The sequence below is a fragment of the Salvelinus alpinus genome, chromosome 31, assembly GCF_045679555.1.
Source record: "Salvelinus alpinus chromosome 31, SLU_Salpinus.1, whole genome shotgun sequence".
In the NCBI taxonomy this organism is placed as follows: domain Eukaryota; kingdom Metazoa; phylum Chordata; class Actinopteri; order Salmoniformes; family Salmonidae; genus Salvelinus; species Salvelinus alpinus.
This window is the reverse complement of record NC_092116.1, coordinates 23894985-23912419: the sequence shown is the minus strand read 5'-3', so window position 1 is coordinate 23912419 and position 17435 is coordinate 23894985. Positions and strand designations below refer to the sequence as shown.

The 17435-nt window shown below is 43.8% G+C and overlaps 1 protein-coding gene across 1 annotated transcript in view; it reads left to right on the top strand.

Annotated features, from left to right (window-relative positions):
- The first annotated feature begins 3002 nt into the window (after positions 1-3002).
- LOC139561595 (IgGFc-binding protein-like) overlaps positions 3003-17435 on the top strand; it is a 104744-nt gene continuing 90311 nt past the window's right edge. Inside the window, exons 1-18 of the mRNA XM_071378816.1 lie at positions 3003-3077; positions 5493-5589; positions 6203-6468; positions 7142-7226; positions 7692-7859; positions 8011-8108; positions 8282-8340; positions 8514-8936; positions 9140-9275; positions 9653-9782; positions 11399-11643; positions 11989-12137; positions 12518-12646; positions 12846-12984; positions 13285-13426; positions 13859-14058; positions 14186-14324; positions 17048-17292. Coding sequence (XP_071234917.1) covers positions 3003-3077; positions 5493-5589; positions 6203-6468; positions 7142-7226; positions 7692-7859; positions 8011-8108; positions 8282-8340; positions 8514-8936; positions 9140-9275; positions 9653-9782; positions 11399-11643; positions 11989-12137; positions 12518-12646; positions 12846-12984; positions 13285-13426; positions 13859-14058; positions 14186-14324; positions 17048-17292 — 2925 coding nt within the window. The remainder of the gene's footprint in view (positions 3078-5492; positions 5590-6202; positions 6469-7141; positions 7227-7691; positions 7860-8010; positions 8109-8281; positions 8341-8513; positions 8937-9139; positions 9276-9652; positions 9783-11398; positions 11644-11988; positions 12138-12517; positions 12647-12845; positions 12985-13284; positions 13427-13858; positions 14059-14185; positions 14325-17047; positions 17293-17435) is intronic.

Below are 17435 nucleotides of genomic sequence, written 5' to 3'. Positions count from 1 at the left end.
TGACGTTGAGTACTTTTCCCACCGCTGTACTTAAGTATATTTAAAATCAGATACTTTTAGACATTTACTCAAGTAGTATTTACTGGGTGATTTTCACTTTTACTCAGAGTCATAGAGTCATTTTCTATTAAGGTATCTTTACTTTTACTCAAGTATGACAGTAGAGTATTTTTTCTACCACTACCAATACTGGTCTGGTTTTGTCCCAATTAAACTTAGGCCTTAAAACTGTTATGCAACGCATTTTAAAACAGATGCAGTACTTTACGAAGCATCTCCACCCATTCTAACTGTACACTGGCGTCAGACAAAAACTCACAAACTGAACACACCCATGCCACACTGTTACTCATTCACTCAAGGAGTTGGTGGTTTTGCAATGTGCAACGCAATATCATACACATCTTGAGACGTAGGCTAGTGATAGGGTAATAGCACTTATAATACACCCCACTCCCTTCACCCTTCTTTCCCTCCCTCCTCCTATCTTGTTCTACACTTTCATCCCACCTATAAAAGTACCCTGATCCCTCTCATTGTCCTCATTCGCTGCTTACCGAATGCTTAGCCCGCTAACTCTTAAGTTAGCCATGGGCAAATTAAAAAGTGTTTGTGTCCTGCTGTGGCTATGTGGGTACAGTGCCGTGACCACCACAGAAGAAGGGTGAGTTACAGAGACTGAGATATTAATATTGAGCTGCAATTTTATTCAAGATCTGTGATCGTCTTATTGAATTCATTGGACTTGATTGGTTGAGTAATCAAATGGGTTTGGTCAATTTGAAATGTTTGATTATAATTGTATAATAATATTGTATTGTAAAGTATGAATTACAGGTATCAGATATTGTAAGGTGTTTAGAGTATTTTACCAATCAAGTTTTACAGAATAATTGGTTTTGTTGCATTTGCCGTACTTGACACACACTATTGTAAAGACAGTGTTAATGGACTCACATTTGGAGCTATCGAGGATGATGTGTGTAATGGTAATCTTCTTCTGATGGAGCTGGTTTAAACAGATGTGGCTCTGAAATGGTATCCTTTAAGTAATTGTTCTGAATGATTGTAAAACAACTTCATGAACGATTGTTGTTTAGCTAGCTAGCCAAATATGTTTTTCCCATATTAGCAGAGACATGACATCAGTCAAAGCAATTTAATTTAATTTACTTCTTAAATCTCTGCTGATATTTTGTATTCTATAGGAATTCCCATTCTTCACTGAGCATATGGATAGATCCCAGACAGTATTTTTTATACAAACAGGAAACCGCATTTAATCTACCTCTTTTTTTCCTATACGTCTGTTCTCATCCATTCATTACTTTCTTTTACACAGCTATGCAAGATCAGCAAGAGATGCTGGTAAGTTTGCCATATCAAAACACAATTTGGTTTTTCATCTTTTGCCTTGTTGTTAATATTAGCAGAACACTCGATTCAAATATGATGGGCAGCCCAGCTCTACCACAAGTGATTCAACTGATGATTAGGTGATTAGTTGAATCAGGTGTTTTAGTGTTAGGCTACTTGAATACAAATCATGCAACCACACTCTGTGGGTCTACTGTACAGCGTCTGATAGATACAACAGGCAGGTGAGTTCAGTCACATGATCCAGTCATCACAATGTCCTTGGGAACATGATGGTCTTCCTCCGTCTACTCCCCTATAGTGTACAACACAAAGACGCTTATCGCTACACAACCTGCTTACACACACACTGTCAGAGGTGCCCGCGCGCACACACACACACACAGACACACACAGACACTTTCTCACAGTTATGGTAGGAGGCAGGGGGGGGCCATAAAGTTGGGCAGCGGTCTAAGGCACTGCATCTCAGTGCAAGAGGCGACAGTACAGTCCCTGGTTCGAATCCAGGCTGAATCACATCCTGGTCGTGATTGGGAGTCCCATAGGGCGGCGCACAATTGGCCTAGCGTCGTCCGGGTTTGGCCGGGGTAGGCTGTCTTTGTAAATAAGAATTTGTTTTTAACTGACTTTCCTAGTTAAATAAAGGTTAAATTAAAAAAAGAATTAATTGGTTTAGGGTCTATAATCAACAGATTACAAATGCATTACTGTTGATATGGCAAGAGGTAATCAACAGATTACAAATGTATTACTGTTGATATGGCAAGAGGTAATCAACAGATTACAAATGCATTACTGTGGATATGGTAGTCAGCTGTCTTTTGCCAACGTGTTTGCGCAATGTCACCTTGGCTGTATAGTAGCTGTGAGGAGGACAACACATGACAACACATTTGATATAATGCCATTTACCTATGATGATTTGATCAGCCAATTGCTCTGTGATATTTGCCTCATTACATCAACCATCAAACAAGCAAAGCGTCAATACAGGATTAAGATTGAATCCTACTACACCGGCTCTGACACTCGTCGGATGTGGCAGGGCTTGAAAACTATTAAGGACTGCAAAGGGAAACCCAGACGCGAGCTGCCCAGTGACGCGAGCCTACCAGACGAGCTAAATGCCCTTCGAGGCAAATAACACTGAAGCATGCACGAGAGCACCAGCTGTTGTGGATGACTGTGTGATAACGCTCTCGGTAGCCGATGTGAACAAAACCTTTAAACAGGTCAACATTCACAAAGCCACTGGGCCAGATGGATTACCAGGACATGTACTCAAAGCATGCGCGGGCCAACTGTCAAGTATCTTCACTGACATTTTCAACCTCTTCCTGGCCGAATCTGTAATATCTACATGTTTCAAGCAGACCTCCATAGTCCCTGTGTCCAAGGAAGCGAAGGTAACCTGCCTAAATGATTACCGCCCCGTAGCACTCATGTCGGTAGCCATGTAGTGCTTTGAAAGGCTGGTCATGGCTCACATCAACAGCATCCTCCCTGACACCCTAGACCCACTCCAATTTGCATACCTCCCCAACAGATCCACAGATGACCCAATCTTAATCGCACTCCACACTGCCCTTTCCCACCTGGACAAAAGGAACACCTATGTGAGAATGCTGTTCATTGACAGCTCATCGGTCAACACCATAGTGCCCACGAAGCTCATCCCTAAGCTAAGGACTCTGGGAGTAAACACCTCCCTCTGCAACTGGATCCTGGACTTCCTGACAGGCTTCCCCCAGGTGGTAAGAGTAGGCAACAACACGTCTACCACGCTGATCCTTAACACTGGGGCCCCTCGGGGGTGTGTACTTAGTCACCTCCTGTATTCCCTGTTCACCCATGACTGGGTGGCCAAACACGACTCCAACACCATCAGTAAGTTTGCTGACAACACAACAGTGGTAGGCCTGATCACCGACAACGATGAGATGGCCTATAGGGAGGAGGTCAGATTACTGGCAGTGTGGTGCCAGGACAACAACCTCTCCCTCGATGTGAGCAAGACTAAGGAGCTGATCGTGGACTATAGGAAAAGGTTGGCCGAACAGGCCCCCGTTAACATCGACAGGGCTGTAGTGGAGCGGGTCGAAAGTTTCAAGTTCCTTGGTGTCCACATCACCAACAAACTATCATGGTCCAAACATACCAAGACAGTCGTGAAGTGGGCACAACAAAACCTTTTCCCCTTCAGGAGACAGAAAAGATTTGGCATGGGTCCCCAGGTCCACAAAAGGTTCTACAACTGCACCACCGAGAGCATCCTGACCGGTTGCATCACCACCTGGTATGGCAACTGCTCTACATCTGATCGTAAGGCACTACAGAGGGTAGTGCGAACGGCCCAGTACATCACTGGGGGCAAGCTTCCTGCCATCCAGAACCTATATAATAGGCGGTGTCAGAGGAAAGCCCATAAAATTGTCAGAGACTCCAGTCATCCAAGTTATAGACTGTTTCCACTGCTACCGCACACAAGTGGTACCGGAGCCCCTAGTCTAGGACCAAAAGGCTCCTCCACAGCTTCTACCCTCAAGCCATAAGACTGCTGAACAATTCATAAAATCGCTACCGGACAATTTACATTGACCCCCCCCCTTTTGTACACTGCTGCTACTCGCTGTTTGTTTGTTACCCGTGTCCCCTGTATATAGCCTCGTTATTGTTGTTCTTATTGTGTTACTTTTTATTATTACTTTTTATTTTAGCCTACTTGGTCAATTTTTTCTTCTTCTTGAACTGCACTGTGGTTAGAGGCTTGTAAGTAAGCATTTCACGGTAAAGTCTACACTTATTGTATTCTGCGCATGTGACAAATAAAGTTTGATTTGATTTGAAGTGACATACATTCTATACATTCAGTGCATTCAAGCATTTGTTGTTATTTAATGTTCAACAGCATCAGAGATCTGAGTTCTTTTGAGAATAGAACATTCAGGGCCTCACTCACTCACAATCTCTCTCTCCATCCCTCTCTCTATATCCCTCTCTCCATCCCTCTCTCCATATCCCTCTCTCCCCATCCCTCTCTCTCATCCCTCTCTCCATCCCACTCTCCATCCCTCTCTCCATATCCTTCTCTCTCCATCCCTCTCTCCATCCCTCTCTCCATCTCTCTCTCTTCATCTCTCTCTCCATATCCCTCTCTCTCCATCCCTCTCTCCATCCCTCTCTCCATCTCTCTCTCCATCTCTCTCTCCATCCCTCTCTCTCATCCCTCTCTCTCATCCCTCTCTCCATCCCTCTCTCTCATCCCTCTCTCTCCCCATCTCTCTCTCATCCCTCTCTCCATCCCTCTCTCTCATCCCTCTCTCTCCATCCCTCTCTCCATCCCTCTCTCATCCCTCTCTCCATCCCCCTCTCTCATCCCTCTCTCTCCATCTCTCTCTCATCCCTCTCTCCATCCCTCTCTCATCCCTCTCTCCACCCCTCTCTCTCCATCCCTCTCTCTCCATCTCTCTCCATCCCTCTCTCTCCATCTGTCTCCATCCCTCTCTCCATCCCTATCTCTCCATCTCTCTCCATCCCTCTCTCCATCCCTCTCTCTCCATCTGTCTCCATCCCTCTCTCCATCCCTATCTCTCCATCTCTCTCCATTCCTCTCTCTCCATCTCTCTCTCATCCCTCTCTCCATCCCTCTCTCTCCATCCCTCTCTCTCCACCCCTCTCTCCATCCCTCTCTCTCATCCCTCTCTCCATCCCTCTCTCTCATCCCTCTCTCTCCATCTCTCTCTCATCCCTCTCTCCATCCCTCTCTCTCATCCCTCTCTCCATCCCTCTCTCTCCATCCCTCTCTCTCCATCTCTCTCCATCCCTCTCTCCATCCATCTCTCTCCATCTGTCTCCATCCCTCTCTCCATCTCTATCTCTCCATCTCTCTCCATCCCTCTCTCTCCATCCCTCTCTCCATCCCTCTCTTCATCTCTCTCTCCATCCCTCTCTCTCCATCTCTCTCTCCATCCCTCTCTCATCTCTCTCTCCATCGCTCTCTCTCATCCCACTCTCTCCATCCCTCTCTTCATCCCTCTCTCTCCACACATCTCTTTCCTGCAGCCATTCTGACCTCCTGTGACTTTAACCAGGAAAGTGCACCCTATTGTCAGCTCCAGCAGGACGGCAACGACAACAGTGATTGGACAAGACACCGAGGCCCCACCCCTACACCAGGAACAGGCCCCCCCGGGGATTACCCTGACGGCAGTGAGTAGCCTGTCCTCTTAGGGACATCCACCTGTGTGTATATATATATATATAGATCACCTAGATGAGAGATGTTAGTGAATGTTTTCTTCACCCATGTAGGTAAATAGGTTGTGGTGGCTTTTGGGGGCCAGTCTTCTTTCTGCTTTAGACAACTCCTACCATGAGGGATCTGGAGTTTTAATAGCAGTATCTTGCACCTCGAAAATCACAGTCATATCCAACATTTAGAATATGACTCCTACATCACAGAAAAGATTGCTTCAATGGTTCTTTGTTATCTCCACACCCATCTACATCATCAAACTCTCTCTCTCTCTCTCTCTCTCTCTTCTCTCTCTCTCTCTCTCTCTCTCTCTCTCTCTCTCTCTCTCTCTCTCTCTCTCTCTCTCTCTCTCACTCACTCACTCACTCACTCACTCACTCACTCACTCACTCACTCACTCACTCACTCACTCACTCACTCACTCACTCACTCACTCACTCTCTCTCTCTCTCTCTCTCTCTCTCTCTCTCTCTCTCTCTCTCTCTCTCTCTCTCTCTCTCTATCTCTCTATCTCTCTCTCTCTCTCTCTCTCGCTCTCTCTCTCTCTCTCTTTCTTTATTTCTCCAGATGGTTTCTACATCTACCATGAGTGTGACAATGTGGCCAACGGGCAGAAAGCTCGTCTTCTCAGCCCGGCCCTCTCTTCCACCTCCACCCAGATTTGTGTCCAGTTCCACTACTACATGTACGGCTCAGACAACCAGAACCACCTGCACGTGCTGGCCAAGAGGCCAACCTCGGAGGACAAAGTCTGGGAGAAGACTGGGATCCAGAGCCCCTCTTGGCTTGGAGCTGCTGTCACTGTGGCCAAACCAGCAGGACAGACCCTAAATGTGAGTGTGTGTGTGTGTGTGTGTGTGTGTTTGAATTAGATTCAGGATAGACACTCACATGTTTGAGTACTGTATGTGTCTGGTTTCAGTAAAAGAGTGATCAGTCGGGTCACAAGTGCCTGTGTCCGTTTTACAGTCGTCTGGCATTTCTTTACAGCACTTTTCATCTCTCTTGTGTCTGTGTCCGTTTTACAGTCCTCTGGCCATTTCTTAGCAGGACTTTTCATCTCTCTTGTGTCTGTGTCCGTTTTACAGTCATCTGGCATTTCTTAGCAGGACTTTTCATCTCTCTTGTGTCTGTGTCCGTTTTACAGTCCTCTGGCCATTTCTTAGCAGGACTTTTCATCTCTCTTGTGTCTGTGTCCGTTTTACAGTCATCTGGCATTTCTTTACAGCACTTTTCATCTCTCTTGTCCTCCCCAGCAAAGTCTTTAACGAGACACTGGTAGTTGTAAAAAAAATCACAGCTCAGGGAATGTGAGAGAGAGAAAAACAGACAGACAAGGAGACATTGACACCAGGGATGGGCCTCTCAAGTTTTTTAAATGTTATGGCCTTTGCTTAGCTGGTTTTGTCTCTCTACCTGGCATATAATTGGACAATTATTGGTCAATGACAGTGACTTGGGTGACTACACATTCTCCATATTATATGTGTTTATCTCTGTCTACAGATTGTGTTTGAGGCGCAGCGTGGATTGTCTGCTTCTTGTGACTCAGCCCTGGATAACATTGTCATTAGTGAGGGAGCTTGTCCAGGTATGTAGCTCTTTACTCTCATTCTCATCACCCCCCCCACCCCCCACCCCTCTCTCTCTCTCTCTCTCGTCCTCTCTTCCTCTCTCATCCCCCCTTTCTCTCTTTCCCTTTCCAGTTTGACTATATCATACACCTGTACTGATCAATCCCATGTATTTCCACAGCCTGTCTGACTGGTTGTGACTTCGACACCACTGATGATCTGTGCAGCTGGGAGGCACGTAAACCATCAAATCCTGACTTGTTTGGTTGGGAGCAGTGGCTTGGTCAAACTGACACAGACGGATCTGGTCCTGACGATGACTTCTCCAAACCAGGCTGTAGGTCTTCATTTGAACACCGTGCTGTCTAAATCATATTTTATTTACTGGGAGAAAATAAATTGTGACACCCAACAGCTCATATTAAAGGTCACTCGTACTTTCTCATATTGTCTTGTTTTCATGTGGTCTCTTCTCTCCGTAGTCGGCCAATATCTGCTGATGGACTCGTTGTCTCGTGTCGCTGGAGAGAAAGTAGAGCTGTGGAGCCCATCCACCACCTCCTCCTCTGGCTGTCTGGACCTCACCTTCCATTACTACATGTACGGCACTGCCACCACCATGAAGCTCAATGTCCACGCAGTGACCAGCGGTAAGATAACTGATGTCTTGCAGCTCCACTTACCTATAAGATAGATGTGACCGGTGGTAAGATAACCAATATCTTGCAGCTCCACTTACCTTTGATTACCCATTCTCTGCCTCTACTCTCTCTATATCTCTCTCTCGCTCTCCCCCTCCAGGAGGAAGCCTTGGTTCCCCCATTTTCTCCTTGACAGGGAACCAGGGCCAGGGTTGGAAGCCTGCAGAGATACGCTACCTTGGCTCAGATAACATGCAGGTAAACAGGCTGAAAAGTGATGTGTTACGAATTTGATATAAACAAAAAAAATAGCCTTGTGCTCTCATATTCAACCCTTCTTTATCGAAGCACAAATGTGTATTTATCTGGTAAACCATACCTGTTTTCCTTTTGTTTGAATGTTGATTTGATGGAGGGTGTTTGTGTTTCAGTTTGTGATCGTTGGCTTCTACGGTGAGACCCCTGAGACAGACATCGCTATAGACGCTGTGTGCATCACAGCCTGCACAGGTAATGAATAATCTATGATCTGAGATGATCAATATCTTGTGTAAATATAGACAATCATGTCTTCTGATCGTTGAAAACTGTTAGCCTCTGGAGTTTAATTGATCTTCTAAAAGTGTTATCTTGCGTCTCAAATGTTTTCATTGTTTTTTTCAGCTCCTCCACCAACTACACCAACACCTCCAACACCGGGACCAACAACATCAGCTCCTCCACCAACTACACCAACACCTCCAACACCGGGACCAACAACATCAGCTCCTCCACCAACTACACCAACACCTCCAACACCGGGACCAACAACATCAGCTCCTCCACCAACTACACCAACACCTCCAACACCGGGACCAACAACATCAGCTCCTCCACCAACTACACCAACACCTCCAACACCGGGACCAACAACATCAGCTCCTCCACCAACTACACCAACACCGGGACCAACAACATCAGCTCCTCCACCAACTACACCAACACCTCCAACACCGGGACCAACAACATCAGCACCATCAACAACTACTCCCAAACCCTCAACCCCCAAGCCTTCTACACCAAAACCACCAACCACAAAACCACCAGGTGAGATTAACAGCCAAACACCTGTATCATTCTCATGGTCAGAATCAGAAACAATCACAAATTAGCTCTGTTGTTAACCTTTGATTCCCTCCAACCCCACCCCATACACCCCTTTATTCCCCCGTCCTCTCCCTCTCTCCCCCAATAGTGACGTGCCCTCCCAATGCTGAGTACATAGAGTGTGGCCCAGCCTGCATCCCCAGCTGTAAGGAACCCTCCACTAACTGCACTGGCTCCTGTATCAGTGCGTGTTTCTGTAAGCCAGGCTTTGTGTTCAAAGGCAGACGCTGTGTCCCCATAGAAACATGTGGCTGTCTGGAGGGAGGTGACTACTATGAGGTACGAGACCATCTGGGATTGTTAGTCTGTGGTTAAGAATGTACTTTGTGATAGAATATGACACAATATAATGTGATATACAATATTGTGTATGATATACCATACGGCATACCATACGATATATGATACACGATATACGATGTGATACACAATATGATACGATATCATACGATACGGTACTTTTACTGTCCAGAATGTCCACTCCTGTGGAAATTGATAGTACTCCTCTCAGCACATCACAAATATACTTTAAAAATGACCAACAACTCAAGGAACACACGCATACGTTCACAGAATGCACAAATAAACTGCAATTTTTGGGGGAATTTGCAAACAACATGTTAATAATTCCTCTCTCCCTGTCTCTGTCCTTTTAGCCAGGAGAGATCATCTTTGGTGACGGCTGCTCCAAGCTGTGTCGTTGTGCTGGAAACTACATCCTGGACTGTGTGGACAACTCCTGCTCTCCCACGGAGGAGTGTCGCAACGGAGCCTGCTATCCTAAAGGTACAGTTAGCTGAGTTATAATACATTGTATTAGCAAAGTTATCAGAACTTGTATTAGCTCAGTTATCAAACTTGTATTAGCTCAGTTATCATAACTTGTAATAGCTCATTTATAAGAACTTGAATTAGCTGAGTTTAAAAAAAATCTTTATTTAACTAGGCAAGTCAGTTAAAACTTCTTCAGGGTTGGTGGGTCCCCACCAAGCAAACGTAGGCTAATGCGATAAGCATGAGGTTGTAAGTAGCAAGAAGATTTCCCAGGACATAGACATAGCTGACATTGGCAAAAGCTTAAATTCTTGTTAATCTAACTGCACTGTCCAATTTACAGTAGCTATTACAGTGAAAGAATACCATGCTATTGTTTGAGGAGAGTGCACAGTTTTGAACATGAAAAGTTATTAAATAACAAATAGGCACATTTGGGCAGTCTTGACCAAAAGAATTGAACAGAAATGCAATGGTTCATTGGATCAGTCTGAAATGTTGCACATACACTGCTGCCACCTAGTGGCCAAAATCAAAATTGCAGCTGGGCTGGAATAATACATGATGGCCTTTCTCTTGCATTTCAAACATGATGGTACAAAAAAATACAAAAAAACGGTTGGTTTTGTCTTTGTATTATCTTTTACCTGATCTAATGTGCTATCTTCTCCTACATTCCTTTCACATTTCCATAAACTTCAAAGTATTTCCTTTCAAATGGTACCAAGAATATGAATATCCTTGCTTTAGTGCCTGAGCTACAGGCAGTTAGATTTGAGTATGTCATTTTAGGCGAAAATTGAGAAAAAGGGGTCAATACTTAAGAGGTTTTTAAGAACACATTTTTATTTACAATGACGTCGGGTTAACTGCCTTGTTCAGGGAAAGAATGACAGACTTTTACTTTGTCAGCTCGGGGATTCAATCTAGCAACCTTTTGGTTACTGGCCCAACGATCTAACCACTAGGCTATCTGCAGCCCCAGTTATCATAACTTGTATTAGCTCAGTTATCATAACTTGTATTAGCTAATTTATCATAACGTGTCTTAGCTCAGTTATCATAACTTGTATTAGCTAATTTATCATAACTTATATTAGCTCCGTTATCTTTACTTGTATTGGCTCAGTTGTCATTAAATGTGTTTGCTAAGTTATCACAACTTATATTAGCTGAGATATCTTAACTTCTCTTTCATCAGATAGCATATCTTGTATTAGCTCAGTTATTGTATTAGCTCAGTTGTCATACCTTGTATTAGCTGAGTTATCATAACTTGTATTAGCTCAGTTATTATAACTTGTATTAGCTCAGTTATCATCACTTATATAAAGATGAAAGGCTTTTCAAATCAATTATATTGGTAAGGAGTTCCATCGTGAAACCCATGGGAACATCCAACCTACAGTAAAGTGGATCGTTCCTAGAGTTTGATTCCTAGCTATGCAAACAGACAGCCTTATTTACAGTATACATGTATTATGTGCGGCTTGGAAAACACTATTTACATTTTGTCAGGCATCATTTGGTGAAAGAAATAACCCAACTATGTGAACACTGAGTCAGTATTATTTCCACCAGCCAATTACTAATTTAACTCCCAACTTTATAATCCTTATTCCCACCAGACACCTCTACCTGTATCGCATCTGGTGACCCTCACTACACCACCTTCGACAAGAAGAAGTACAACTTCATGGGGAACTGCAGCTACCTGATGTCAGAGCCCTGTAACCACACGTCAGTGCCTCACTACGAGGTGCATGCTGACAACGAGAACCGCTTCAACAAACCAACCATCTCCTACCTGAAGGCTGTGCATGTGTACGTGCGTGGGGTGAAGATCTCCATCTTGAAGGGAGGCACCGTGCAGGTGAGAGAGAGAGGGATTGGTGGAGGGATAGGGTTGGGGTAGAGAGAAAAAGAGATGAGGAAGACGTTTGAAAATGTTTAAAAACGTAACAATGGAAAGAAATAGTGATAAAATGCAGAGCCCTGCATGTACAAATTCAATACACAGTAACATACACAGTCAAGATCAGTTTGTCATTGTATTCAACAAATCTTTATTGTCACCGAAGGGAAATTCCTGAGCAGCATTAAATGCATAAAATTCATACAAAACACAGACACAGAACAGCTCATAAAGAGGAAGCTAAAAAACATTCAAATGAAGTGTACCTCACTAACACATGTGTGTGTCCTCTTCTCCTCCTAGTTGAATGGTATCAATGTGAACATCCCACTGACCCCAGCTACAGGCGTGTCTGTTTTGAAGTCTGGTAAACACTACACTGTAGCCATGGACTTTGGTGTGACCGTACGATATGACGGAAACCACTACATGGACATCAAGGTCATCAAGGAGTGAGTCAAAACTGCTTCATACACACACTGAGAGAACACACACACACACACACACACACACACACACACACACACACACACACACACACACACACACACACACACACACACACACACACACACATACAGAGAGAGAGAGAGAGAGAGAGAGAGAGAGAGAGAGAGAGAGAGAGAGAGAGAGAGAGAGAGAGAGAGAGAGAGAGAGAGAGAGATGGTGACCCCGACATGATATACCATAAAAATAACCATATAAACACAACATAAAAAATAAAAAATAAATAGAAAGTTCTCACATTGTCATATTTTTATTTTATAATGTTGTCATTAAAATTCTAGAAGAAATGCTTGACTCATCGGTCTATTTGCTCCTGTGTATTTAGCTATAAGGACAAGCTGTGTGGACTGTGTGGAGACTACAACGGAAACTCCAACGATGACTTCAGGAAACCCGATGGTTCTCTGACCACCAACCCCAACGACTTTGGACACAGCTGGGTCACAGATCCCAAGTGAGTCATGCCACCAGTTACACACGCACGCACACACACACACACACACACACACACACACACACACACACACACACACACACACACACACACACACACACACACACACACACACACACACACACACACACACACACACACACACACTCACACACACAAACACACACACATGACTGATTCACCCTGTCTCTGACTCCAGTTGTAACAAGAAGCCCAACACCACCATCCCAGGCTGTACTGATGATGAACTGGACAGGTATGAGAGCTCTGGCTACTGCGGCATGCTACTGGACAAGAACGGACCGTTCGCTGTCTGTCACCCCAAGGTCAACCCCAATGTGAGTAACTACCGTAATGTGTGGTATATAGTGTCTTACCTAATGTGTGATATTACTGTAATGTACGGTATATAGAGTCATATCATATTTAGTTTTTAAGATTAAACAAAAGTTTGTTTAATGTGTGAAATCTCACACCCAAGAAAAACATTTTGTATATATATAGACATATTTAGTGCAGAAATGTTTAAATACGCTTCATTCAATTCAATTCAAACACCTTTGTCACTTAAGGAACCAAAGCTCCAAGCTGTGTGTGCAAGTCGAAGACACGCGTATGTTTATGTGTGTCTATTTCAGAGTTTCTTCAAGGACTGTCTGTTTGACCTGTGCGAGCTGGATGGTGCTCAACCCATCCTGTGTGAGTCCATCGAGTCGTATGTCAACGACTGTCAGGACCGAGGAGTCACCATCGGAACCTGGAGGAACAGCACCTTCTGCCGTGAGTACAGATCAATGTTGGGGTCAATTCCATTTCAATACCAGTCATTTCAGAAAGTTAACCAAATTCTCATTCCAAGTGTCTCTCACTGAAAAGCATTAAAGAGAATTGGAATTGGTATTTCAAAGTTCTTCCTAAATTGACTGGAAATGAAATGGAATGGACCCCGACCCTGGTACAGATACATGTTATTCATGATAATAACAAGCAAGAGACGGATATTGATGATATGAAGATGGAAAATGTAGTGATTCATATAATAATAATTATTCATTCACTCACCAAAGACCCTGCTGTTATTAGCACATCAAAGACCAAACAATACACTCTAACAGTACTGTTCCGTATAATCAACAAAGTCATTATTAAGAGACAGTCATGTTTTAAAGTAGACCTATCTCCTAATGTCTCCTCTTCCCTCCTTCTCTCCAGCTCTGACATGCCCCCCCAACAGTCAGTACGTGCCCTGTGCCGCCCCCTGCCAGCCCACCTGTGCCTCCAGACCCTCCACAGGGTGTGATGCTCCCTGTTCAGAGGGCTGTGTGTGTGACCCTGGTTACGTCCTCAGCGCCGGGAAGTGTGTCAAAGAGAACTCCTGTGGCTGCAAAGACACCAACGGACAGTACTACGAGGTGAGTGTGTTGTGTGTCGGGAGATGGACGTTGTGTGTGTGTGACGTGTATGTAACCAACCAGCAACCAACCACTGATTAACTATTGTCTCTCCATCCATCTCTCCTCCTTCCCTCCCTCCCTCCAGCCTGGTGAGGAGTGGTACGTGGAGGACTGTAAGCTGAAATGTTATTGTAACGCTCCCTTCGTCACCTGCAATCCTTCTGATTGCCCTCCAATGCACGAGTGTAAGGTCCAGGGAGGAGAGCTGGACTGCTACCCTACAAGTAAGTCCCCTGACATAAACAGTCCGTACAAACACCCACACACACTCAAAATGGTGTTTTGACGTCTGACGTCTTGGATGGTAGGGTAGGTGACCAGGCTGTGACCATATGAGTTGACCAGACAGCACAAACAGATCTGAGACTTGGCTATAATATCTTTCTCTCTTATGTCTCATGCTGTCTCCCTCTGTCCCTCAGGCCCAACTACAGTCAAACCAACTACTCCCATACCAACTACACCTAAACCAACTACTCCCAAACCTACTACCACAAAACCACCAGGTGAAATTAACAGACAATCATCTGTTCTCATTCTTACGATCAGAATCAGAAACGGCTTTCTGTATTTGCACAAATCAATTGATTGGTAACCCAATAATTCCTGATATTAATTAACCCCTTGTCTCCCTTCCACCCCACCCCCTTACCCTCTCTTATTTGCCTCCCCCCATCCTCCTCTCCCTCTCTCCCCCAATAGTGACGTGCCCTCCCAATGCTGAGTACATAGAGTGTGGCCCAGCCTGCATCCCCAGCTGTAAGGAACCCTCCACCAACTGCACTGGCTCCTGTATCAGTGCGTGTTTCTGTAAGCCAGGCTTTGTGTTCAAAGGCAGACGCTGTGTCCCCATAGAAACATGTGGCTGTCTGGAGGGAGGTGACTACTATGAGGTACGAGACCATCTGGGATTGTTAGTCTGTGGTTAAGAATGTACTTTGTGACAGAATATGACACAATATAATGTGATATACAATATTGTGTATGACATACCATACGGCATACCATACGATATATGATACACGATATACGATGTGATACACAATATGATACGATATCATACGATACGGTACTTTTACTGTCCAGAATGTCCACTCCTGTGGAAATTGATAGTACTCCTCTCAGCACATCACAAATATACTTTAAAAATGACCAACAACTCAAGGAACACACGCATACGTTCACAGAATGCACAAATAAACAGCCAAAAAAAATTGAATTGGCAAACAACATGTTAATAATTCCTCTCTCCCTGTCTCTGTCCTTTTAGCCAGGAGAGATCATCTTTGGTGACGGCTGCTCCAAGCTGTGTCGTTGTGCTGGAAACTACATCCTGGACTGTGTGGACAACTCCTGCTCTCCCACGGAGGAGTGTCTCAACGGAGCCTGCTATCCTAAAGGTACTGTTAGCTGAGTTATAATACATTGTATTAGCAAAGTTATCAGAACTTGTATTAGCTCAGTTATCAAACTTGAATTAGCTCAGTTATCACAACTTGTAATATCTCATTTATAAGAACTTGAATTAGCTGAGGTTTTATTTTACCTTTATTTAACTAGGCAAGTCAGTTAAAACTTCTTCAGGATTGGTGGGTCCCCATCAAGCAAACGTAGGCTAATGCGATAAGCATGAGGTTGTAAGTAGCAAGAACATTTCCCAGGACATAGACATAGCTGACATTGGCAGAAAGCTTAAATTCTTGTTCATCTAACAGCACTGTCCAATTTACAGTAGCTATTACAGTGAAATAATACCATGCTATTGTTTGAGGAGAGTGCACAGTTTTGAACATGAAAAGTTATTAAATAACAAAATAGGCACATTTGGACAGTCTTGATACATCATTTTGAAAAGAAATGCAATGGTTCATTGGATCAGTCTGAAACGTTGCACATACACTGCTGCCATCTAGTGGACAAAATCTAAATTGCAGCTGGGCTGGAATAATACATTATGGCCTTTCTCTTGCATTTCAAACATGATGGTACAAAAAAATACAAAAGAAACGTTGTTTTTTTCTTTGTATTATCTTTTACCTGATCTAATGTGTTATCTTCTCCTACATTCCTTTCACATTTCCACAAACTTCAAAGTATTTATTTTCAAATGGTACCAAGAATATGCATATCCTTGCTTTAGTGCCTGAGCTACAGGCAGTTAGATTTGGGTATGTCATTTTAGGCGAAAATTGAAAAAAAGGGGTCAATACTTAAGAGGTTTTTAAGAACACATTTTTATTTACAATGACGGCGGGTTAACTGCCTTGTTCAGGGAAAGAATGACAGACTTTTACCTTGTCAGCTCGGGGATTCAATCTAGCAACCTTTCGGTTACTGGCCCAACGATCTAACCACTAGCCTACCTGCAGCCCCAGTTATCATAACTTGTCTTAGCTCAGTTATCTTTACTTGTATTAGCTCCGTTATCTTTACTTGTATTGGCTCAGTTGTCATTAAATGTGTTTGCTATGTTATCACAACTTATATTAGCTGAGATATCTTAACTTCTCTTTCATCAGATAGCATATCTTGTATTAGCTCAGTTATTGTATTAGCTCAGTTGTCATAACTTGTATTAGCTGAGTTATTATAACTTGTATTAGCTCAGCTATCATAACTTGTATTAGCTCAGTTATCATCACTTATATAAAGATGAAAGGGCTTTTCAAATCAATTATATTGGTAAGGAGTTCCATCGTGAAGCCCATGGGAACATCCAACCTACAGTAAAGTGGATCGTTCCTAGAGTTTTATTCCTAGCTATGCAAACAGACAGCCTTATTTACAGTATACATCTATTATGTGCGGCTTGGAAAACACTATTTACATTTTGTCAGGCATCATTTGGTGAAAGAAATAACCCAACTATGTGAACACTGATTCAGTATTATTTCCACCAGCCAATTACTAATTTAACTCCCAACTTTATAATCCTTATTCCCCCCAGACACCTCTACCTGTATCGCATCTGGTGACCCTCACTACACCACCTTCGACAAGAAGAAGTACAACTTCATGGGGAACTGCAGCTACCTGATGTCAGAGCCCTGTAACCACACGTCAGTGCCTCACTACGAGGTGCATGCTGACAACGAGAACCGCTTCAACAAACCAACCATCTCCTACCTGAAGGCTGTGCATGTGTACGTGCGTGGGGTGAAGATCTCCATCTTGAAGGGAGGCACCGTGCAGGTGAGAGAGAGAGGGATTGGTGGAGGGATAGGGTTGGGGTAGAGAGAAAAAGAGATGAGGAAGACGTTTGAAAATGTTTAAAAACGTAACAATGGAAAGAAATACTGATAAAATGTACACATTCAATATACAGTAACATACAC